The sequence below is a fragment of the Eriocheir sinensis genome, chromosome 49 (genome assembly GCF_024679095.1).
Source record: "Eriocheir sinensis breed Jianghai 21 chromosome 49, ASM2467909v1, whole genome shotgun sequence".
Taxonomy (NCBI): Eukaryota; Metazoa; Arthropoda; class Malacostraca; order Decapoda; family Varunidae; genus Eriocheir; species Eriocheir sinensis.
Window position 1 is genome coordinate 10,027,389 of NC_066557.1, and position 24,190 is coordinate 10,051,578.

Genomic DNA, 24,190 nt, shown 5'->3' on the forward strand with positions numbered 1-24,190 from the left:
TGGGGGGTTTATTTCATGGCACAAATTTGGCCCGTCGCTGCTACACGGTAAAGCCACAAATTTGGCCCGTCGCTGCTACACGGTAAAGCCACAAATTTGGCCCGTCGCTGCTACACAGTAAAGCCACAAATTTGGCCCGTCGCTGCTACACAGTAAAGCCACAAATTTTGCCCGTCGCTGCTACACAGTAAAGCCACAAATTTGGCCCATCGCTGCTACACGGTAAAGCCACAAATTTGGCCCGTCGCTGCTACACGGTAAAGCCACAAATTTGGCCCGTCGCTGCTACCGGGTTAAGGGAAAACCGAGATCACATTTAACTTTGTCCGGTTCTTGTAAATAAAAATGAGGCGTGGATGATGAGTTAACCACCATCCCTCTGTTGCAGCAAGTTCAAGTACAGGACCAGGTGGCAGAGGATAGCGCCCCGACCAGTGTGTTCGAGCGCCCCGTGGCTGGTCCCAACCTGTTCATCAGCCCCGAGAACATCATCCCCGGCAAGCCCCTGAAAGAGTGAGTACGGGGCGGCATGGCGGGGCGGGGTAGGAGAAAGGAAGGTTGAGAGGAGAAGAGGGAGAGGAAGAAAGAAAGGACACAGGAAGGATGGGGAAAGGGGTGGAAGAAAGGAAAAAGAAAGGGAGGGAGAGAGAGGAAGAAAGGGGGACAGGGAGAATGGAAAAAGAGAAGGAAGGAAAGAGAAAGGGAGGGAGGAAAGGAAGAAAGGAAACAAAGAGAGTGTAGGAGGAAGGATGAGAGAAGAAGGAGAGGAAGAAAGAACGGAAGGGGAGGGAAGGAAGGAAAGAGAAAGGAAGAAGGGAAATGAAGAGAGTGCAGGAGGAAGGATGAGAGAAGAAGGAGAGAAAGAAAGAACGGGAGGGGAGGGAAGGAAGGAAAGAAGGAAGAATGGAGAGGAAAAGTAAACAAGAGATCAGATTGCACAAATACTAATAGCTTATCAAAACAAAACAAAAAACAAAAAATCCAGAATAACACCCATTACGCATTTCCCCCTCCCCTCCTCCCCCACAGTCAGTCGCCTCCGAGCAACCTGAGCAAGATGGTGCGGCTGAAGCAATACCCGTACAGCCGTAACCTGCAGAACATCGCGCGCAAGAACTTCAACCCCAACAAAGTGACCACGGAGCTTGTCGCCGAGGCCACCAAGCTACAGTGAGTGGCCGTCAAGTTTGGGATACCCTCACTTTGTTGTATTGAATTTTTGGTTGAATTTCTATTACTTGATGAAATTCTCCTTCCCTGTTTCCTTTCTTCTTTCTTTCCCTTTGCATTTTTTTTTTCATTTTTTTTTTTACCTCATTTTTTTCATTTTTATTTTTTTGTCCTTAATTTTTTTTTTTTTTTTTTTTTTTTTTACCTTTGTTTTTTCATTCATTTATTTAATTTATATTTTTTCACCACCTTTATTTTTTTCATTAATTTATTTACCTCCTTTAGTTTTCATTTATGTAATTATTTATTTATTTTACCTTTATTTTTCCATTTATTTTTTCATTTATTCACTTTTTTTTACATCTATTTTTTCATTCATTCATTTATTTATTTATACTTTTTACCACCTCTATTTTTTTCACTTATTTTATTTATTTATTTTCCGTCGTCTCCCAGGGTGATGATGCAGGAGGGTCTTAAGCCGCACAATTACCGCCAGTGGTTCCAGACGCTGCTGTGGATCGAGGAGATGCAGATGGAGCTGGACATCCGCTTCTACTCCATGGAGGACGCAGTGCTGAAGAGGGTCCCCATGCAGCAATACTCGGCCAATGAGTGCGTGGAGCTTAGGGTGAGTGGGTGCGGGGATACAATAAGTGTGTGTACAAGGGTGTGAGGTTGTGTTATTATGTATGGAAGGGTGTGTTTGAGGATGTGTTAAGTGTGTGGAAAGGTGTGTTTGTGTGTGTGTGTTTGGGTTTCTTTTCTCAGAGGCTTTTGGAGGGTGTGTGAGGATGTTAATGTGTGTGTGGAAGGGTGTGTTTGTGTGTGTGTGTGTGGGTTTCTTTTCTCAGAGGCTTTTGGAGGGTGTGTGAGGATGTTAATGTGTGTGTGGAAGGGTGTGTTTGTGTGTGTGTGTTTGGGTTTCTTTTCTCAGGGGCCTTTGGTGAGTGTGTGAGGGAGGGTGTGTGAGGATGTTAATGTGCGTGTGGAAGGGTGTGTTCTGTGTGTGTGTGTGTGTTTGGGTTTCTTTTCTCAGAGGCTTTTGGTGAGTGGGTGTGGGAGGGTGTGTGAGGATGTTAATGTGCGTGTGGAAGGGTGTGTTCTGTGTGTGTGTGTGTGTGTTAGTGTTTCTTTTCTCAGAGGCTTTTGGTGAGTGGGTGTGGGAGGGTGTGTGAGGATGTTAATGTGTGTGTGGAAGGGTGTGTTCTCTGTGTGTGTGTGTGTTTTAGTGTTTCTTTTCTCAGGCTTTTGGTGAGTGGGTGAGGATGTTAATGTGCGTGTGGAAGGGTGTGTTCTGTGTGTGTGTGTGTGTTAGTGTTTCTTTTCTCAGAGGCTTTTGGTGAGTGTGTGAGGATGTTAATGTGTGTGGAAGGGTGTGTTCTGTGTGTGTGTGTGTTAGTGTTTCTTTTCTCAGAGGCTTTTGGTGAGTGGGTGTGGGAGGGTGTGATAGAGTGTATAAAAGGGTGTGTGAGGATGTGTTACCATGACCACAAAGGAGGTTAGTCAGATTCATTTCATCACACATCCCACCACCACCACCACTAAACTCATCACCTCACCACCACTTAACTCACCTCACCACCACTGCAACACACACACACACCACCACCACTACACTCATCACCTCACCACCACTACTGCTTCACCATTTCATCACCACCCACGTCTCCCCCATACAGGTTCCCGGGCTGGCTGAGAACCGTCCATCTGTGCTTCGCGGCGACAACGTTCTCGTGACGCACAAGGGACGGAAGAGGCCGGTGTTCGCGGGAGTGGTGCATCAGGTCCAGGACACCAGCCTGTACTTGGCCTTCGGGGATGAGTAAGTGGGTTAGGTTAGGTTAGGTTAGGTTGGGAAGGTTAGGTTAGGTTAGGCTATATTGGGTTAGGTGGGGTTACACTAGGTTAGGTTGCATTAGGTTAGGTTAGGTTAGGTTGGGTTAGGTCAGGTCGGGTTGGGTTGGGAAGGTTAGGTTAGGTTAGGCTATATTGGGTTAGGTGGGGTTATTCTAGGTTAGGTTAGGTTGGGCTAGGTTAGGTTAGGTTGGGTCAGGTTGGGAAGGTTAGGTTAGGTTAGGCTATATTGGGTTAGGTGGGGTTACACTAGGTTAGGTTATGTTGGGTTAGGTTAGGTTAGGTTAGGGTGGGAAGGTTAGGTTAGGTTTCTCTCATTCTTTATTATTGATTTACTTAGGTTCTCTCACTTATCTACCTCTATCTTCCTCTGTCTCCATGTCTCTCTCCTACCCTGTTTTATATCCTTTTTTTCTGGTTATCTCTCTGTGTCTTTTTTCTCTCATTCGTTCTCTCTTACTGATTTACTTTGGTTCTCTCTCTGTCTCCATTTCTCTTGTCTCGTTCTGGTTTTCTTGCTTCCCAGACAACACTTCTGTCTTTCATGTCCTTTGGTTCTTTTCCCCTCGACACTTTTCCATCTCCCATTTTCTCCATACATCGCTCACCTTGTCCAGTTTTGTCTATACTTAACTTCCTTTTCTTGTTGTCTTGCTCTGGTTTTCGCTCTTCCCAGACAACACTTCTGTCTTTCATGTCCTTTGGTTCTTTTCCCCTCGACACTTTTCCATCCCTCATTCCTTTTATACATTACTGACCTTGTTGTCCAGTTTCGTTTATAATTAACTTCCTTTTCTTGTTATCTCTCGGGTTTTCGCTCTTCCCAGACAACACTTCTGTCTTTCATGTCCTTTGGTTCTCTTCCCCTCGACACTTTTCCATCTCTTATTTTCTCTATACATCGCTGACCTTGTTGTCCAGTTTCGTTTATCCTCAACTTCCTTTTCTTGTTATCTCTCTCGGGTTTTCTCTCTTCCTAGACATCACTTCCATCTTTCATATTCTTCGGTTCTTTTCCCCTCGACACTTTTCCATCTCCCATTCCCTCCATACATCACTTATCTTGTCCACTTTCAACTTTGCTTAACTTCCCTTCTCATGCAACGTTTTTCCATCTCTGGTCTCCACTATTCATTCCTCACGTCCCTTCCTCCGTTCCCCCGTCAGGTTCATGGAAACTTTCATCGACAACATGAAAGTGAACGTGAGCTTCGAGTTCAACCGCCACCCGCTGAAAGTGAGCCACCGCGCCCTGGAGATGAGCGGCCAGAACCAGCTCACCCACCTCACCTTCCCCGTCCTCCCCCCCCTGGCGGAGACCTCTGTACGGAGCATTGTGTGAGTAATGAGTGTATGTGTATTTACCTAGTTGTGGTTTTACAGGGCCTGGCCTTAAGCTCGTATGGTCCCGTCTCCGTATCTGTATTTCCCCACCCTCTCACTCACACAATTCCTCCCTCCCACCCTCACTCACTCACTCACTCACTCACCCTTTTACTCACTTATCCTTTATTTCCTTGTCTACATCTCTCCACCCACTCACACTCATGCTCACTAACTCGCTCACTCACTCTCATCATCCTCTAACTCATTCATCTTTACATACTCTCCCTCACTTCCTGACGCACTCACACACCCAGTCACCCTTGCACATCCTCCCTCACGCACACCTCATCTCCCCAGGCCATTCAACCGTAAGCTGGACCACAACCCCGAGCAGATGTTGGCCGTAAGAAACATCGTGTCGGGAACATCGCGGCCGGCCCCCTACGTCGTGTTTGGCCCTCCCGGCACTGGCAAGACTGTCACCATCGTCGAGGCCATCAAGCAGGTGTGTAGGGACGGGTGTGGGGGTGTTGTATAGGGTATCCTTAATGTTACATGAATCGAATGGTCAGTATTTTCTTTTGGAATGTAAATTGAGTTAAATGTGGAGAATCGTATTGATGTGTTGTATAGAACTTGTGTATTAGAGGTTAGTAAAGCATTCATATCTATCTGTTTGTGTGTGTGTGTGTGTGGGGTGGTTAGGTTAGGTTAGGTTAGGGTAAGGTGGTGGTTAGTTTCGGGTGGTGGTGGTGGGTTAGGTTAGGTTAGGGTGGTGGTGGTGGGTTAGGTTAGGTTAGGGTGGTGGTGGTGGGTTAGGTTAGGTTAGGGTGGTGGTGTAAGAGAGAGGGGGGTATGAATAGGGACTGAAAAAAAGGAAGATAAACGAGGAGTATTAAGTGAATGGCTTGACGAAAAGATTACAAAAGCGCAATAACGAATGAGTGAAATAGCAAATAAAATGATGCTAAATGAAAGAAGAGGGAAAATTAAGAAAAAGAGTCAGGATATTTATTTATTTTGCTCATCTTTATTTATTTATTTGGCTCATCTTTATTTATTTATTTGGCTCATCTTTATTTATTTATTTGGCTCATCTTTATTTATTTATTTTGTTCATCTCTATTTATTTATTTTGCTCATCTTTATTTATTTATTTTGTTCATCTTTATTTATTTATTTTGCTCATCTTTATTTATTTATTTTGTTCATCTTTATTTATTTATTTTGTTCATCTTTATTTATTTATTTTGCTCATCTTTATTTATTTATTTTGTTCATCTTTATTTATTTATTTTGTTCATCTTTATTTATTTATTTTGCTCATCTTTATTTATTTATTTTGCTCATCTTTATTTATTTATTTTGCTCATCTTTATTTATTTATTTTGCTCATCTTTATTTATTTATTTTGCTCATCTTTATTTATTTATTTTGCTCATCTTTATTTATTTATTTGGCTCATCTTTATTTATTTATTTGGCTCATCTTTATTTATTTATTTTGCTCATCTTTATTTATTTATTTTGCTCATCTTTATTTATTTATTTTGCTCATCTTTATTTATTTATTTTGCTCATCTTTATTTATTTATTTTGCTCATCTTTATTTATTTTTATTTTTCCCCCTCCCGCAGGTTATCAAGCTCCACCCTCAGAGCTGCGTCCTGGCCTGCACGCCCTCCAACTCCGCAGCGGACCTCATCGCCATCCGCCTGCTGGAGCATGTGTCCCGCCAGCAGATATACCGGATGCACGCTAACTCCAGGCTTGTGTGAGTGACCTGACCTGATGTGACCTGACAATATTACCTGTGACCTAACCTGACAGTGTGAGCTAAACTATCCTAACCTGACAATATTACCTGTGACCTAACCTGTCCTAATGTGAGCTAAACTATCCTAACCTAACAATATTACCTGTGGCCTGACCTGCCCTAATGTGATGGAACCTGACCTGATGTGACCTAAACTAACCTGACCTGTGACCTAACCTTCCCTGATGTGATGGAACCTGACCTGAGATGACCTAAGCTTATGTGACTGTACCTGACCTAATTTTGGGGAGTGGTGAGTAGTGGGCTTCCCCCCACACACACACACACACACACACACACACACACACTTTGTTGCCCTTGAGCTGTCTCCTTTGCTGGGAAAAAAAAAAAAAAAGAAAACTAACCTAACCTAACCTAACCTAACCTACCCTACCCCCCCGTCAGGTCCACCATCCCCGAACCGCTGAAGGGCATCTCCAACGTGTCGGGTACCCAGATCATCTACCCCAAGGAGGACGCGCTGCTCCAGTACCGGGTCCTCGTCTGCACCATGGTGACCGCCGCCAGGTGGGTGGAGGGGGGTGGGTGGATGGGAGGGCGTTAGAAGCGGTGATGGGGGTGGTAAAGAAGATGGGAAGAGAAAGGTGATTGTGGGGGGAGTGAAGAAGATGGGAAAAGGTGAAGAAGAGAGGTGGTGGAAAGGGGAAAGGTTTAAAAGGGAGAGAGGAATGAGAAGATAGGAAGAGAAAGGTGATTTTGGGGGAGTGAAGAAGATAGGAAGAGGAAGGTGATTGTGGGGGAGTGAAGAAGATAGGAAGAGGAAGGTGAAGGGAAGAGGAAACAGGAGGTGAGTGAGGTAGAGGGTCAGAGGTAGTGGAAGAGGGAGGTAAAGAAAGGGAAGAAGTGGAGGGAAGAGGAAAAGGGGGCTGAGTGAGGTAGAAGGTCAGAGGTGGTGGAAGAGGGAGGTAAAGAAAGGGAAGAAGTGGAGGGAAGAGGAAAAGGGGGCTTAGTGAGGAAGAGGGTCAGAGGTAGTGGAAGAGGGAGGTAAAGAAAGGGAAGAAGTGGAGGGAAGAGGAAAAGGGGGCTGAGTGAGGAAGAGGGTCAGAGGTGGTGGAAGAGGGAGGTAAAGAAAGGGAAGAAGTGGAGGGAAGAGGAAACAGGGAGTGAGGTAGAGGGTCAGAGGTGGTGGAAGAGGGAGGTAAAGAAAGGGAAGAAGTGGAGGGAAGAGGAAAAGGGGGCTGAGTGAGGTAGAGGGTCAGAGGTAGTGGAAGAGGGAGGTAAAGAAAGGGAAGAAGTGGAGGGAAGAGGAAAAGGGGGCTGAGTGAGGAAGAGGGTCAGAGGTGGTGGAAGAGGGAGGTAAAGGAAGGGAAGAGGAAAAGAGGGCTGAGTGAGGTAGAGGGTCAGAGATGATGAAGGCAGGTAAAGGAAAGAAGAAGAGGGGAAGGGAAGAGGAAAAACGCCAAGATACACTTATTTTATCATTTATTTTATCATATTTATTCTGTCACATGTATTTCACCTTTACCTATTCTGTATTTCGCTATTTTTCCCTCCTATTGTTGCGCCACCCCAGACTAGTGATGGGCGGCTTTTCCGAGAGACATTTATTCAGTTCTTTATTCAAGTGCATATATTCTACCATTCATCACTTCACTATTTTACCTTCCTCCATCGGCCTTTCCCTTCCTTCCTCGGCAGGCTTTTCCGAGACACACTTATTCAATTCTTTATTCAATCACATATATTCTACCATTACTCATTCAATACTTAACTGTTTTTCCCTTCATCCATCGTTCCGCCACCCCAGACTAATTATAGCCGGCTTTTCCGAGAGACGCTTATTCAATTCTTTATTCTATTCTACCATTACTCATTCATGACTTCACTGTTTTCCCCTCCTTCCATTTTTGTGACACCCCAGACTCGCCTTTCTTATTCTTTCCTTCTGCTTCGTTTACCCTTTCTTTTTTTTTTCCCTTTTATTATTAACACATTTATTTATCATTTTTCCGCTCACCTGCTCCACTTAGGCCTTCCCACTGCTTGTCGTCCCTCAACTCTCAACTCCTCCACCTCATTCAACACGCCCCCCTCTGCCCTTTTCACATGTCCAAACCATCTCAATCTTCTCTGCCTCAATTTAACAGAAAGGTCCTCAACCCATTTTTCCCCTCACCCCAGACTTGTGACGGCCGGTTTCCCCAAGACGCACTTCAGCCACATCTTCCTGGACGAGAGTGGCCACAGCACCGAGCCCGAGGCGGTGGTGGCGCTGTCCGGCCTGTCGACGCGGGACACACAGGTGGTGCTGACCGGCGACCCGCACCAGCTGGGACCCGTCATCAGGAACCCACAGTGCTTCTCATCCTACAGGCTCTTCAACAGCAATGGCCTCGGTAGGTAGTGGTGGTGGTGAGTTAGGTTAAGTTAGGGTGGTGGTGGTGGTTAGGTTAGGTTAGGGGAGTGGTGGTGGTGATGGTGGTGAGGTTAGGTTAGGTTAGGGTAAGGTGGTGGTGATGGTGGTTAGGTTAGGTTAGGTTAGGGTAAGGTGGTGGTGGTGGTGGTTAGGTTAGGTTAGGTTAGGTTAGGGTAAGGTGGTGGTGATGTTGGTTAGGTTAGGTTAAGGTGGTGATGGTGGTGAGGTTAGGTTAGGTTAGGTTAGGGTGGTAGTGGTGGTATTTTAATTGTTTTGTCATTTCCATTATTTTTTCCAATCATCCTTCCCTTCCTTCAATCCTCCCTATCCTCTACCTACTTGCCCCATTTTTATTCATCCCTTCCCTTTCATTTCCTCTTCGTGTTATCCATTACTGGCTATATTTCTATTATTACAATCTCTTTCTACATCTGCCTCACAACTAACCTCTACCGCCTCCCCCTCAGACAAGTCATACCTGGAGCGTGTGATGGAGGCGGACCTGTACCAGCCTGAGCCGGGGCGGGGGTTCAACACGAAGGTGGTGACCAAGCTGCTCAACAACTATCGCTCCCACCCGGCCATCCTCAAAGTGCCCAATGACTTCTTCTACAACTCAGAGCTCAAGGTGAGGACACGGGGAGAAGGGGAAGGTTATGTTACTGTTGTTATCATTAGTGGTGGTTGTGGTGATTGACTGTTGACGATGGATTATTGGTGATGGTTGTGGCAGACGGCAGGGAGATGAACTTGGACCTTGAAGTGGCGGAGGACAGGGTTAGATGGAGGAGACTCATCGAAAACCGTGACCCCGTATAGAAATGGGCTGATAATGCTGCCGAAGAAGAAGTTGGTGGTTGTGGTGTGAGGTTGTGAGGACAGGGGGAACGAAGGTGTTTGGTTGTTGTTTGTGTTGCTGTTGTGTTGTTATGTGATGAAGTATGGAAAAGGGGAAAAGAAAGGTTATATTTTATTGTTTACATTGTTATTTGTGTTGTTTTTGGTCCTGTTTCTCGTACTCCTTTTCTTTAACTTTCTTCTTTAGCTCAAAACTTTTTCCTCCTCCTCCTCCTCAACTTCTTTCCCTCAATTTTAAAACCTTTTCTCTTCCTCTTTATTTTATTTATTTATTTATTTATTTATTTCAGTACCAAAGCTCTCTCTCCACTTTCTTCTTCCTTACCTCCTCCTGCTCCACCTCCTCAATTTTTTCTTCCCTAATTTTCCTCCTCCTCCTTAACTCTTCTTCCTTACCTTAATCCTCCTCTTCCTCCTCTTTATTTATTTATTTATTTATTTCAGTACCAAAGATTTCTCCTCCACTTTCTTCTTCCTTACCTCCTCCTGCTCCACCTCCTCAATTTTTTCTTCCCTAATTCTCCTCTTCCTCAACTCTTCTTCCTTACCTTAAAACTCCTCCTCTTCCTCCTCTTTATTTTTTTTCATTACCAAAGCTCTTTTTTCCTCCGCTTTCTTCTTCCTTACCTCCTCCTGCTCCTCAATCTTTTCTTCCCTAAACCTCCCTAAACCTTCTCCTCAACTCTCTTCTTCCTCACCTTAAAACTCCTCCTCTTCCTCCCCCTTCTCCTTCAACTTTCAATACCCCATACCATAAAAAACCCTCCCTTTTTTGTATTTCCATGTGCTTAACAAATAATATATCAGAATTTACCTCATTAATCTCTATGTACCTGTTCACCAAAAAAATATACCTTTACCTAATTAACTTTGCATACCTTATTATCTGTCTGACCTGTGTTTGTTTATCAGGTGTGTGGTGACCAGATGCTGATTCACTCCTTCTGCAACTGGGAGCACCTGCCCAAGAGAAACTTTCCCATGGTGTTCCACGCTGTCAAGGGCAAGGACGAGAGGGAAGGAAACAGCCCCAGCTACTTCAACCCCCAGGAGGTGAGAGACAGGCCTACACAGACTCTAACAACAGCATAGAAAATTAACCTGTCCGCTGCGATTGTCACGGATTTGACCTTCACTGGTAGCCTGGTAACGTAGGACCATATTACTAAACAGTTCGTCGCCCAAACACACATATTTGACAAGGCTTTCGTAGGCGTTTTGGGCATTTCCAGGGGTAGTTTTATGACCCTGGTGGTAGTTTGACTCTTCTTCTGTACCGTGAACCCAAAGAAACACTCATCAGAACCCGATTGATCCCCTCTTTGACCTTTAGAAATAGTTGATGGGAGAAGCGAAAAGATCTTAAAATACCAACCATATAGTCCCAGGTCTTTCTCTGCCTCTGTGGTGGATAGTGGAGTGTTTCCCAGGTGGTATTAGTTTGTATTGACTTTACATTTTTCTTCATTGAATTGTAGCAGCCACTTTTTGTTCCATTCCTGTAGCTTGGTGATGTCTTCTGGTAGGAAATCCACAGACAAGGGGTTAAAAGTGACTGTTTTCTTCATCTTTCTCCCTCACCTCTTCATCCTTGTATTTCTCATTCTTCCTTATCATATTTTTCATCTATCTCTTACTTACACATCCCGAAATTGACCTCTCTTTCGGCCACCTCTTTTGATTCTGTTTTGGGAGCAGCGAGTAGCGGGCTTTTTCATTTATTTAATTTTTTTTTTTTTTATTTATTTATTTTTTTTATATTTTTTTTTGTGCCCTTGAGCTGCCTCCTTTGATGTAAAAAAAAAAAAAAAATCTACGTCTCCTTGCGTCTTTGTTGTCATCTAGCTTCCTCTCTTCTTCCTTTCCATCTTTATTTATCATCTTTTTCACGCCCTTCCCACAGTAGAAAAAGGCAAAAAACAAATGATAGGCAGACCCTCGCCATCATCACCCCTCTTGTTATCCTCGGTAGGTGTTGACGGTGGTAGAAAAAAGAAGAAAATCAAGCCAGATCCTCCTCAGTTTCGTCTTTATCTCTTTCTTCACATTCTTATTCTCCTTTATCATCTTCACATACCATCATCATCATCATCATCTTCTTCTGTCCACCCTAAACCAAAAACGATGGACAGGCTCACCTCACACCCCCTCCATCGTTTTCCCGGGCAGGTGTCTACGGTGGTGGCCTGGGTGAAGAAGCTGCTGGACTCCAAGGCGCCCAAGGTGACCGCCAAGGACGTGGGGGTCATCACGCCCTACAGGAGACAGGTGGAGAAGGTGCGTGCATGTGTGTGTGTGTGTGTGTGTGTGTGTGTGTGTAATAATAATAATATAAATACAGTCATCCCTCAAATAGTACAGTTTCCAATAGTTTGGTTTCGGTTTTATGTGGATTTTCATAGAAGTTTTTTTAAGGATTTTTTAATTTCCCCGACGCGCAGGAAATTTAAAAACCCTAAAAGATCTTCGATGACAATCCGTATAAAACCGAAACCAAACTATTGAAAACCTTACTATTTGACGGATGACTGTATGTACAAATTATAGAAACATTTAGAGGCAAATTCTTAAGTGCAATAAAGGGGGACGGAACAAGGGGCTGACATATCTGTGGGATGGTTGTCGTGATGTTGGGAAGTGTTGTGCAATGTGATCTTTTTATTTACCCAACTCTTAGGGTCATATCACTAAACATCTCACCCAAGAACACATATTTGACAAGGCTTTCATAGGAGTTGCGGGCATTTCCAGGAGTGGTTTTATGACCCCGGTGCTGGTTTGACCCTTCTTCTGTATCATGAACCTAAAGACACACTCACTAGAACCCGAATGATCCCCTCTTTGATCTTTAGAAATAACTGATGTGAGAAGCGAAGGTGTCTTAAAATACCAACCTTATACTCCATCTGAACGCACAACCTAACTTCCCCCCTCCCCACAGATCCGGGCACAGCTGCGCAAGGTTCGGGGGGCGGAGCAGATCAAGGTGGGCTCGCCGGAGGAGTTCCAGGGCGACGAGCGGCTGGTCATCATCATCTCCACGGTGCGCGCCTCACAGGACAAGATGAGCGACGACCACATCTTCAAACTTGGCTTCCTCCGCAACCCCAAGGTGAGAGAGAGAGAGAGAGAGAGAGAGAGAGAGAGAGAGTGAGATGGAGTTACTAAAAAGAGAAAGCAAGTGGAGCTGTTGAAGACTTCGAAGGACAGTTTTAAAGGATTTTGTAATGAGCGGAAACACTTTATACATTATAGTTAGAGAGAGAGAGAGAGAGAGAGAGAGAGAGAGAGAGAGAGAGATTTTTATGTACCATGTCTAAATATATAAGAAAGTTATCTGTCATGGATATAAGAAAAAGAGAAGAGAAGTTAGAAGATAGAGAGAAAATTTGTTTCATCATCCACCTCCTCTTCATTCTCCTCTATCCCTCCTCTTCCTCTTCATCAATCTATCTAACCATTTTCCTCTACCACCTCCTCCTCTTTCAACCCTTAAACACATCCTCCTCCTTCTTCTTTTCTCAATATCACTTGTTCCTCCTTTCCTTAACCTCCTCCTCTTCCCTTTCTTCCTCCTCCTCTCAAACTCACCTCCTCCTCCTCCTCTCCCACCCGCCACAGAGGTTCAACGTGGCTATCACCCGCGCCAAGGCTCTCCTCATCGTGGTGGGCTGCCCGGAGATCCTCAGCCTGGACGAGTAAGTATTCACAGGTTATTCAACTTTTGTGTTTTGTCTTTTTTGTTTTTTAGGTGAGAGGTGGATGAGTGAATGGATTGATGATGGGTGGAGGAGGGTGAATTGGGTGAGAGGTGGATGAGTGAATGGATTGATGATGGGTGGAAGAGTGTGAGTTGGGTGAGAGGTGGATGAGTGTGTGGGTGGGTGACGGATGATGACGATGGGTGTCTTCTGCAGGCACTGGGGTGAGCTGCTGAGGTATATCCAGGGGGAAGGCGGCTACAGGGGCCATGCCTTCACCCAGACGGCTGACCTGGATGACCTCATTGCTAGATTTGATAACCTGGATCTCCGTGAGTCTTTCGATTTATTTGTTTTTCTGGTTCCTTATTTTTCTTGTTATAATTTTTTTTTTTTTTTTTTTTTTAGATTATTATTATTATTATTATTATTATTATTATTATTATTATTATTATTATTATTTTTAGATATTTTTTTTTCTTGGTCTTTATTTTTCATTTTGTTCTAATTGTTCTACTTTTTTTGTCATCTCTTTGTGTATAGTTTTAATTTTCCTCTTTCCTCTTGATTTTCTTTATATTTTTTGTCGATATTTACTCCTGATCTCCTTTTTTCTTCTTCTGTGTCTTTCTTTTCTACCTCTTCCTGTTTTTATTTATTTTCTTTGTCTAGGTATTTACTTTGATTGCCTTTTTCTTCTATTGCTTTGTTTTTCTTTTCTACCTCCTCCTCCTCCTCCTCCTCCTCTTCACTCTTCCTCTTCTTCAATAGTATAACATGAACCAAGTCACTAATCCCTTTGGCTTGTATCATCATCATGTACAGTTTTTTGCAGACGTTTCCTTTTCCTTGCTCTATCTTATCTATTTTATTCCCTCGGTCCGTCTCCACCATGAACACAAATTTGCAGGACCTGTGTTGGGGATGGAGGTGAGTGCCCGGGAGATGGCTGAGGCACCTGAGTGGAGAGCGGAGCATTAAGAACAACCGTAGCAGAAAACAGCAGACAGATCAACAGAACAGCAGCAGACATAGCACAATGGACAAAGAGAGGCAGACAGCAGAACAAGAGGCAGAGAACAGCAGAAGTAGCAGAAGGAAGAACCAAATAAATAACCACTTCTACCTCCCTGCTCAAATAGCCGCTTCCGTTGCGTCGAAATTGGAAGGAAGAGAACAACAGAAAGAACAGGCAGAAAACAGTAGGCAAAGAACAGAAGTAGCAGGAGGAAGAAACACATAACCCCTGCTACCTGCTTGCCTGCTCGGATTGCCTGCTTGTGCTGCGTCTGAATTGAAAGGAAGAAAAGAGAAGTACGAGTTTTGGTTCAGTCTGCCACGAGAAAGGACGAAGGAGCCTGTCATTGATTAAGGGGAGGTGCCATTCTTAAAGTGGAACATCAACACAAATAAGGATGTTCTAATAGTGAGGCTTTAAAATAGTTACGTGTCACCCATTTTCTGTTAAGGTTTGGTATTCCTATGATGATTTTCCTGGTAAAACAAAGATTAAGATATATGATTTATTTTGCGTGTACCTCGAGAGTTTATGTATGTGTGTGTAGGACATTTTTATATATTTTTATACCACATTATTTGGCATTGTTTTGATTCCTGGCTCTTGAAACTCCTTGAAACTGATACATTGTTACTTGGTGCTAAATAACTAACATTGATCTGTATCTCGGCACTGTGAAGTAGTGAAAACCGTTACCAAAAGATGGATGATGTAAACAAAATCTTGCATGCTCATTCTTTTTACATATGCAAAGACAGATATTCCTTTTTTGTGTGTGTGTGTGTTTGTGAATGTCGTCTGAAATTAATGCACTTTTTCCTGTAACGGAGTGAAGTATTTTTAAAAGGAAAGTGTAATGTACAAAATGTAGCTGTGAGTTGGGTTAGTAAAGGGACCAAACTTGAATGACACTTAACAAACACCAAATGCTTTCTCTTTCCTCGCTCTCCATTTTTTTAATATGTTTTTGTCTTTGTAAAAACTATGTACGTTCTTTCCTTCTGTTCTGTCTATTTTTCATCTTGTTATAATTCTACTTTTTTTTATATATTTATTTTTCTAGGTCTTTATTTTTCATCTTGTTATAATTGCTCTTCTTTTTTTGTTGTCTTTTTGTGTAGAGTTTTAGTTTTTCATCTTTCCTCGTCTTTCTTTTTTATTTTTGGTCTAGATATTTACTCTATGCTTTATGCTTCTTCCTTTCCTTAATCTTTCCTCCTTCTCTCCCTTGCCTCTCCTTCTCCTCTTCCTATCAAAGTCATTCTTCATTCATTAACACTTTTTCGTCATCATCAAAACTAATACTTTCTTTCCTTCTGTTCTATCTATGTTTCTTCTTTTTCTTTATCTTTCCTCCTTTTCTCCCTTGCCTTTTCATCTTCTCTTCCTATCAAATTCATTCTTCATTCTCTAACACTTTTTCGTCTTCATCAAAACTAATACTTTCTTTCCTTCTGTTGTATCAATGTTTCTTCCTTTTCTTTGCCTTTCCTTCTCCTCTTCCTATCAAAGTCATTCTTCATTCATTAACACTTTTTCATCTTCATCAAAACTAATACTTTCTTTCCCTCTGTTCTATCTATGCTTCTTCACTTCTTTCACCTCTCATTTTTTACTCTTTCCCTCTCTTCCTCCTCTCAAAGTCATTCTTCATTTTTTAACATGTATTTTTGTCGTCATGAAAACTTATGTATACTTTCTTTCCTTCTATCTTTCCTGCATATCATCCCTACCTTTGTCTCTGCCTCTCCCTTTCCAGCTATCAAAGTCATTCGTATTTCTTAACTGTTTTTCATCTTCGTCAAAACTATTATTTCCTTCTGCCTCATCTACACTTCCTTCTTCCCTACCGTTGCCTTCTCCATTCCTCCTTCTCCTCATATATTAAAGCTCACCAGTAGTAGTTTTATGCATCCCCACACAACATAAATCACCCAAATCAAAGAAATACAAATGTTCCCGCCAAGTAATGGACGACGCCTCTCCTTAAGCCATCTGTCTGCTGTGTCTGAATAGAGTGCAAAGAAAATATAAGCTTCGTTTCTTCAGTTTAGCTAAAAGGAAGTTCGAAAGCTCACCCGTTCACTCCGATGGAATACACGAAAAAAGTTAGACAGCTCAGCCATTCACTCTATGTCAAGCTAGGATGTATGAAGAGAAGAACAAGAGTGAAGAAGGTTGAAAAGCTCGTCCATTCACTCTGATGAAATACACAAAGAAAATTAGGAAGCCTCACTCAATCACTCTAATAAAATAAGTCAAGCTAAGATGGAAAAGTAAATAAGTATATGAGAATTTATGAAGAGAACAAGAGTGAAGAAGGTTGAAAAGCTCGTTCATTCACTGATGAAATACACAAAGAAAGTTAGGAAGCTTCACTCATTCACTCCAATAAAATAAGTTAAAATGGAAAAGTAAATAAGAAAATGAGGATCTATGAAGAGAAACAACAAGAGTGAAGGACGTTAAAAAGCTCGTCCATTCTCGTAGTAAAGAAAATGAAACTAAGATGAAAGAAAATGGGAATGAGCGTGCATGGAGAGAATATCAAATGGGTGAAGAAATATAAAAATCTCGTCCATTCTCATAGTAAAAGAAAATGAAACTAAGATGAAAGAAAATGGGAATGAGCGTGTTTGAAGGGAATGTCAAATGGGTGAAGAAATATAAAAATCTCGTCCATTCTCATAGTAAAAAAAATGAATAGAAATGGGCATGAATGAAAAAAATAACTAAGCATATGAATGTGTATGTATATAGAAAAGCTCAAAAAAGTAAATAAAAGTTCAAAAGCTCATCCAATCACCCATGCAAATAAGTAAAGTTAGATAAAAAGAAAAAAGGAATATGGATTTGTGTCTTATATTCACGTGCCGAAAGGAAGGGTGGAAGAAGACGTATTTCAGCCCCATACATTAAGTTAAAAAATAAAAATAATGGTAGAAAATAAGATCGTGGAGGGAGGGAAGGTTCGGTTTGTCCGCTAGATTAAAATCCACATATAGGATCAGATTGCGTGTTGCTGAGAGAGAGAGAGAGAGAGAATGAAGGATATTTTAGCCTCATTCAATAAGTTAAAAAAAATTATAATAGAAAATATGATCGTGGAGGGAGGGAAGGTTCGGTTTGTCTGCTAGATTAAATCCCACATATAGGATCAGATTACGTGTTGCCGAGAGAGAGAGAGAGAGAATGAAGGATATTTTAGCCTCATTCAATAAGTAAAAAAAATGATAAAATATGATCATGGAGGGAGGGAAGGTTTGGTTTGTCTGCTAGATTAAATTCCGTATGTAGGTTCAGATTTGGTGTTAACGAGAGAGAGAGAGAATGAAGAATATTTTAGCCTCATTCAATAAGTTAAAAAAAAATATAATAGAAAATATGATCGTGGAGGGAGGGAAGGTTTGGTTTGTCCGCTAAATTAAATTCCGTATGTAGGTTCAGATTTGGTGTTAACGAGAGAGAGAGAGAGAGAGAGAATGAAGGATATTTTAGCCTCATTCAATAAGTTAAAAAAAAATATAATAGAAAATATGATTGTGGAGGGAGGGAAGGTTCGGTTTGTCCGCTAAATTAAATTCCGTATGTAGGTTCAGATTAGGTGTTAACGAGAGAGAGAGAGAGAGAGAATGAAGAGTATTTTAGCCTCATTCAATAAGTAAAAAAAAAATATAATAGAAAATATGATTGTGGAGGGAGGGAAGGTTTGGTTTGTCCACTAGATTAAATTCCGTATGGAGGATCAGATTACGTGTTGCCGAGAGAGAGAGAGAGAGAGAGAGATTGAAGGATATTTTAGCCTCATTCAATAAGTTAAAAAAAATATATAATAGAAAATATGATTGTGGAGGGAGGGAAGGTTCGGTTTGTCCGCTAGATTAAATTCCGTACGTAGGTTCAGATTTGGTGTTAACGAGAGAAAGGTGAGCGTGTGATTTTTCTATTCCTATTAATAAATCAAATAAGTAAAAGCTCATCCAATCTCTCTGTCAAATAAATAAAGCTGAATCAAAAAGGAAATATTGGCTTGAAAACAATATGGATTTGTCTTAGGGTGGAAGAAGGTTATTTTAGCCTCACCCAATAAGTTTAAAAGTAATAATAATAGAAAATAAGATCGTGGAGGGAGGGAAGGATCGGTTTGTCCATTAGATTAAATTCCACATATAGAATCAGATTATGTGTTAACGAGAGAAGAGAGGAAGGTGAACCATGTGATTCTTCTATTCCTTTTATCACCCGACACAAATATGGTCAGTTCGGGAGGGGCCTGAACCTCTCCATACGTGGGTTCAGGTCAGGTGTTAACGAGAGAAGAGAGAAAGGTGACCAAGTGATTCTTCTATTCCTTTTATCATCCGACACAAATATGGTCAGTTCGGGAGGGGCCTGAACCTCTCCATACGTAGGTTCAGGTCAGGTGTTAACGAGAGAAGAGAGGAAGGTGACCAAGTGATTCTTATATTCCTTTTATCATCCGACGCAAATATGGTCAGTTCGGGAGGGGCCTGAACCTCTCCACTGCTCTTCTGCACTGTCGCCAATACATCACTATTAGAATTGATGACTGAAGAGAATGATGAAGGTGTGTGAAGAGAGAAATAGAGATGATGTGAAGAGAAATGTGGAGAAAAGTGATGATTGGGATATGTGATGTTGAGAGAAATGGTGAGTTAGTCTTTCGTGAATCCCCAATGCCTCCTCTGCGTACTGTTAGAAATTGCGTATCAAATTTTCTGCACACACTAACTAAGAATTGACTGCGCTCTGGCCTGGTAACTCCTCGAACGGCCCCTCCCAACCTGACGTCACAGCTGAATCGGACTATATTAAGCTTAGGGTGAAAAAAGACATTAATTTGATAACTGAACAAGGTAGGATCGTTAGCGGAATAAGGAAGCAAATATTTTACACGATTTTGTCTTATACTCTTAAATAACAGATGATGATGATAGTTATGATGATGATGAAGGTGTATTGTGATATAGTGAGGTGACAGAGTATAGTGTATTTGATTTCTCTTAAGTTTGATGATAAGATGGACTTGTGTGATGGTGGTGATGGTGATGGTGATGAAAAAGTGGTGTGGTGATGGTGTGATTTTGAAGTAGTGATGTAGAAGAGAGAAGTTATGAATAGTGATGAGAGAGAGAGAGAGAGATGATGTGTAATGTAGGAGAGAAATGATGAAAAATAGTGATGTAGAAGAGAAATGATGATGTGATGAATAGTGTTGCAGAAGAGAGAAATTGTGTGATGAAGAGAAAAGTGATGATGGAACAAGAGAGAGAGAGAGAGAGAGAGGATAGTTTGCTGAAGAGAGTAGTGATGAACTGATGATATAGAAGAGAAATGATGGAGTGATGAAGGAAAGAGAAGTAATAATTCGTGATGTAGAAGAGAGAAGTGATGATTTGTGATGACTTCAAGTGTTCCGTTGTGATGTATCGATGTTTAAAGAGAATTATGAAGGTGTGAAGAGAAAAAGAGAGATATGGTGTGATGAGAAATGTGGAGAAAAGTGATGATAGGGATGTGTGATGTCGAGAAAAGTGATGAGTTAGTGTTTTGTGATGATATATGATGTTTAAAAAGAAGTGATGATTTGTAGTGAAGATTACAAAAGACAGTATTTTTCATTGATGTGTTAGTGTTAGTAGTGATGATAAAAAAAGAGTATTGCAGTGGTGGTGATGATGGTGATGAGGAGGAGGAGGAGAATGTGTTGCAGTGTTTCAGTATTCCAGGTGTTGCAAGTTGCGGAGAGCTGGTGTGTTGTGTTGTGTGTTATGGGAAGGAAGGGTGATGGGATTTAAGAAGCAAGATAATGTCTAAAATCTGGTCAATGTCATATGATTTAGGCATTGGTGGTGATGAAGGCTTGAGTAGATGGTGATAGTGTGATGATGTTTGAAGTTGATAACGATGGTGATGAAGAATGAAGTAGATGGGGATGATGGTTTCTGTCTTAAGAGTGATGTATTAGTGATGATTCCTGAAGTAGAAGATGGTGATAGTGTGATGATGTTTGAAGTTGATAACGATGGTGATGAAGAATGAAGATAGGGATGATGGTTGCTGATGATGATTCCTGAAGTAGAAGATGGTGATAGTGTGATGATGTTTGAAGTTGATAATGATGGTGATGAAGTAGATAGGGATGATGGTTTCTGTCTAAAGAGTGATGTATTGGTGATGATTCCTGAAGCAGAAGATGGTGATAGTGTGATGATGTTTGAAGTTGATAACGATGGTGATGAAGAATGAAGATGGGGATGATGGTTGCTGTTTTAAGAGTGATGTATTGGTGATGATTCGTGAAGTAGATGGTGATAGTGTGATGAGTGAAGTTATCGCTGTGATACATTGATGGTGATGAAACCTGAATTATAAGCTTGTGATGATGTTATGCTGCCACTAATCTTCCACTTGATTAATAAGAGGCACAAAGGACGAAGGGCGGATTAGGTGGAGTTAACCGGTCACAGTGCCACAGAGGTTACCAGGAGTCACAGTATTAATAAGGCCTAAAACAATAGCAATAAAAGAAATAACGATGGAAGAAACACTAGAATTAATAGAACAACAACCTCAAAGAAATAACAACACAAGAAACACTAAAAATACCACCACAGCGACAACCTCCACACTCCACACACATCTAAAGTGGAAGGGAAAGACGGCCATCACCACCACCTTCGGCCAGGACTTTTTATCGTCGTTCCACTTTCCATCCGTTCATCCGCATTTATATTCGCATTTTTACGTCTATATATATTTTTGTGTGTGTCGTCTTCCATTGCTGTCCGCTCCCCGTTAGGTTCCGTCGCATGTATGTGATTTAGTTTGGCATTATTTTTGTATTGCGGTTTTTTTTTCTGGTTTAAATAAGGCTTTTTTTTCTCTTTTTTTTCTTGTTTACTTCACATACATTATTTAGTTCGGCATTATTTTTGTATTGCGTTTATATATTTTTTTCTCTTTGCTCAAATATGGCTGTTATCTCTTCATTCCTTTTTATTGTTTCCACCTAAGATGACCGACCTTCAGATACTCTCCATTATGTACTCTTGTGAAACTGGACAACCCCTTCCTCCCCTCTTCTTTCTCCCCCTCTCTCCCCTCCTCTTTCTCCCCCTCTCTCCCCTCTTTTCCCCCTCTCACTCTCCTTCCCCCTTCCCCCCTCCTCTTTCTCCCTCTCTCTCCCCTCTTTTCCCCCTCTCATTCCCTCTCTCCCTCTCCTTCCCCCTTCCCCCCTCCTCTTTCTCCCCCTCTCTCCCCTCTTTTCCCCCTCTCATTCCCTCTCTCCTTCCCCCTCCCCCCTCTCTCCCTTTTTTTCCCCCTCTCATCCCCTCTTTCCCTCTCCTTCCCCCCATTCCCATTTTTTATATCAGCATACATTCGTACAACTCTACTCCTTATTTCCCTTCCTTATTTCACCCCTTTCCCCCTTATTTACCTTACTACATATCAGCTTGCATGTGGTACTAGCTATTCATACAAGGCGTACAGTGACGGGCTTACATACCATTAGGTCATGATGTGCGTAAGCTTCCCTCATTGCACACTCATATGTTCTCTTTCCCAAGCTATAAGGGTGGGCGTTCCTCTTCAGCCCTCAGAAAACACCTTATGGGAGAGGAACCTGAGGACTTACCATTAGATCATGATATGCGTAAGCTTCCCTCATTGCACACTCATATGTTCTCTTTCCCAAGCTATAAGGGTGGGCGTTCCTCTTCAGCCCTCAGAAAACACCTTATGGGAGAGGAACCTGATGTGTGTCGTGTGTTTCTACCGTTGTTACGAGCTGAATGTGATAACCTGATAACCTTATGGGCCGCTTTCACAGTCACTTTGTTTGTTTTGATCATTACTAATTGCGTCGATCAATGCTATAGTTCTCCACGTGAAACTGGGGTAGTGTAGGCTGCAGAGGAAGCAAGAGGCGTTGAGAGTGTGAGCCAAGGTGCGGGTCTAGGCTAACCCCGCAGCCGTCACTACCCCATCGGCCAGTTTTACGTGGAAATACCATATCGGCAATCACCACCCTTGGTAACGATCGAAACAGAGTGACTGAAAGTGTCCCTATGTCTCCCTCCCCTATATTTCCTTCCTTCCCTTGGTGCTACACGTGATACTAGACAGTTAGTCCTTTCCTCGTCTTCCTGGATGGCTTATACATAGTCTCCTTTTCTGAAGCATAGTGGAAAAATTTGGGTGGCTTTTCTGATACCCTACACCCCTGTCCACCCCTTTCTCCTATAACTCCTTCCCCTTCTGTCTCTCTCCGGCATATGACCACAGATGTTGCGCCGACTAAACAAAACTTTCCTTCCTTCCCCTTCTGTCTCTCTCCGGCATATGACCACAGATGTTGCGCCGACTAAACAAAACTTTCCTTCGTTCCCTTCTGTCTCTCTGCATATGACCACAGATGTTGCGCCGACTAAACAAAACTTTCCTTCCTTCCCCTTCTGTCTCTCTCCGGCATATGACCACAGATGTTGCGCCGACTAAACAAAACTTTCCTTCCTTCCCCTTCTGTCTCTCTCCGGCATATGACCACAGATGTTGCGCCGACTAAACAAAACTTTCCTTCCTTCCCCTTCTGTCTCTCTCCGGATTATGACCACAGATGTTGCGCCGACTAAACGAAACTCTCCAACGTTCCTTTTCTTAATTTTAATGGGAGTTTGAAGACCTGCTTTGAAACCTTAACTGTTATTTTACTTATTAATGTTTCTTTTATTGATTTGTTAGCATATGGTCAGTTTTTTCTTTAGTATAGCAGGAAGACATAAAAGTGATATTGGCGTTACGTATATTAAGGAAAATCACCTCGCATCTACAGGCACGGAATAAGTCTTAATCACTTAGTCATGTACAGTAGAAATAGTTGGGTGTTTAGGAGAGGCTGTGGGAAAAAGGGTAGAATGTGGAGCAATGGAATGTTGTGAGAGAAGGAAAAGGAGGATTGATACAGATTGAAAAGATAAAATGTCGAGTGGTATATAGATAGATAAGGTTCGGATCACCTTTGCTAGATTATCGTACTCAGAGCTGCGTGTTTACCATTTTCTGGGTCATAACAGTTGCCAAAAAGCACCAAAAATTAGCCATTTAAACAATAACCCAGCGTGGGGAAATTATCGTACACATCGCATTGAATTTTGTAGTTTTGGACTGATAACTATAGCAAAAAGAAAACAAAGGGGGCATCGATAAACAACAGCTTCAACGCTAACTTTAATTTTCTATCGTTATTTGTGGAGGTACGAGAGTTTTTGAGGCTTAAAAATGATGACTACAATGTGGTGAATAGGATAATCTGGCAACGCTGCGATGACCATATATGAAGGTAGTTATTTGGGTGGTGGAAGCAGGTTTGGGGTCGGAAATCTGCAAATATTAGAGGCAGGGTACGACAGTCTGGCATCGTTGGTTTGGTTGTGTTTTGAGAGGAGAGGACAGAGAGAGTTAGGGAGACCAGACCTAAGATAGACTGGTATGAATAGGGATTGTGGAGTACAAGGAGAGAGAGGGTCGGTGAATGTTGCAAAAAAGGATTGTATTAAAAGGGAAAAGTACCGGAAATTTGCAGCGTTTACAGTGGGAGAAGTTGGTTGGAGTTAGCGAATGTTTTAACTAAGGTCCCTCTGTGTGTGTGTGTGTGTGTGTGTGTGTGTGTGTGTCTTTGTGTGTGAGTGTGTCTGTTTGTGAGTGTGTGTCTGTGTCTTTGTGTGTGAGTGTGTGTGTGTGTGTGTGTGTGTGTGTGTGTGTGTGTGTGAATTGGCTCTTGTTGCGTTTGATTCACACATTTTTCAGGTTCCTCTCCCACAAGTGTTTTTCCCTTCTTCCATCGCTTATAATTCCCTGCATTGGATTTTCTATTTTCATTTTTCGTGGTATTCTTGTGATATCTCCGTCTCTCTTCATTTCTAAGTGGTCTAAATTTTGCTGTACATATACCACAAAATCCCGTGAAATAGCAAAAAATCCACAATACAAAATTAGATACATACAATTTAAAAATCCGCGATACAGTGAGACGGCAAACATTGA

At 42.1% G+C, this 24,190-nt stretch overlaps 1 protein-coding gene and 2 long non-coding RNA genes across 7 annotated transcripts in view; 2 read left to right on the forward strand and 1 right to left on the reverse strand.

The window, feature by feature from the left end:
* Nucleotides 1-15,028, forward strand: part of LOC126981862 (putative helicase mov-10-B.1) — a 34,872-nt gene extending 19,844 nt beyond the window's left edge. For all 3 annotated transcript variants that reach the window (XM_050833459.1, XM_050833457.1, XM_050833458.1), the window contains exons 8-23: nucleotides 389-513; nucleotides 1,030-1,170; nucleotides 1,627-1,801; nucleotides 2,853-2,995; nucleotides 4,195-4,365; nucleotides 4,711-4,858; nucleotides 5,990-6,126; nucleotides 6,574-6,696; nucleotides 8,311-8,525; nucleotides 9,013-9,173; nucleotides 10,316-10,456; nucleotides 11,573-11,680; nucleotides 12,345-12,515; nucleotides 13,025-13,101; nucleotides 13,321-13,436; nucleotides 14,015-15,028. In XM_050833459.1, coding sequence (XP_050689416.1) covers nucleotides 389-513; nucleotides 1,030-1,170; nucleotides 1,627-1,801; nucleotides 2,853-2,995; nucleotides 4,195-4,365; nucleotides 4,711-4,858; nucleotides 5,990-6,126; nucleotides 6,574-6,696; nucleotides 8,311-8,525; nucleotides 9,013-9,173; nucleotides 10,316-10,456; nucleotides 11,573-11,680; nucleotides 12,345-12,515; nucleotides 13,025-13,101; nucleotides 13,321-13,436; nucleotides 14,015-14,085 — 2,223 coding nt within the window. In that variant the 3' untranslated portion in view covers nucleotides 14,086-15,028. The remainder of the gene's footprint in view (nucleotides 1-388; nucleotides 514-1,029; nucleotides 1,171-1,626; nucleotides 1,802-2,852; nucleotides 2,996-4,194; nucleotides 4,366-4,710; nucleotides 4,859-5,989; nucleotides 6,127-6,573; nucleotides 6,697-8,310; nucleotides 8,526-9,012; nucleotides 9,174-10,315; nucleotides 10,457-11,572; nucleotides 11,681-12,344; nucleotides 12,516-13,024; nucleotides 13,102-13,320; nucleotides 13,437-14,014) is intronic.
* A 2,543-nt stretch (nucleotides 15,029-17,571) lies between these two features.
* LOC126981863 (uncharacterized) lies at nucleotides 17,572-21,420 on the forward strand. Of its 3 annotated transcripts, none has more exons than XR_007734233.1 (3): nucleotides 17,572-17,715; nucleotides 17,866-20,247; nucleotides 20,471-21,420. It is a non-coding gene; the product is annotated as an uncharacterized LOC126981863 (long non-coding RNA). The 3 variants fall into 3 exon arrangements; XR_007734235.1 differs by having other exon boundaries at nucleotides 17,572-17,679; nucleotides 17,830-20,247; XR_007734234.1 differs by having other exon boundaries at nucleotides 18,021-20,247; nucleotides 20,471-21,419.
* Nucleotides 21,421-21,507: 87 nt separating this feature from the next.
* On the reverse strand, nucleotides 21,508-22,943 carry LOC126981865 (uncharacterized). Its single transcript, XR_007734236.1, has 3 exons — nucleotides 22,795-22,943; nucleotides 21,821-22,463; nucleotides 21,508-21,692 (listed from the first exon to the last, which is right to left on the reverse strand). It is a non-coding gene; the product is annotated as an uncharacterized LOC126981865 (long non-coding RNA).
* Nucleotides 22,944-24,190: the final 1,247 nt, after the last annotated feature.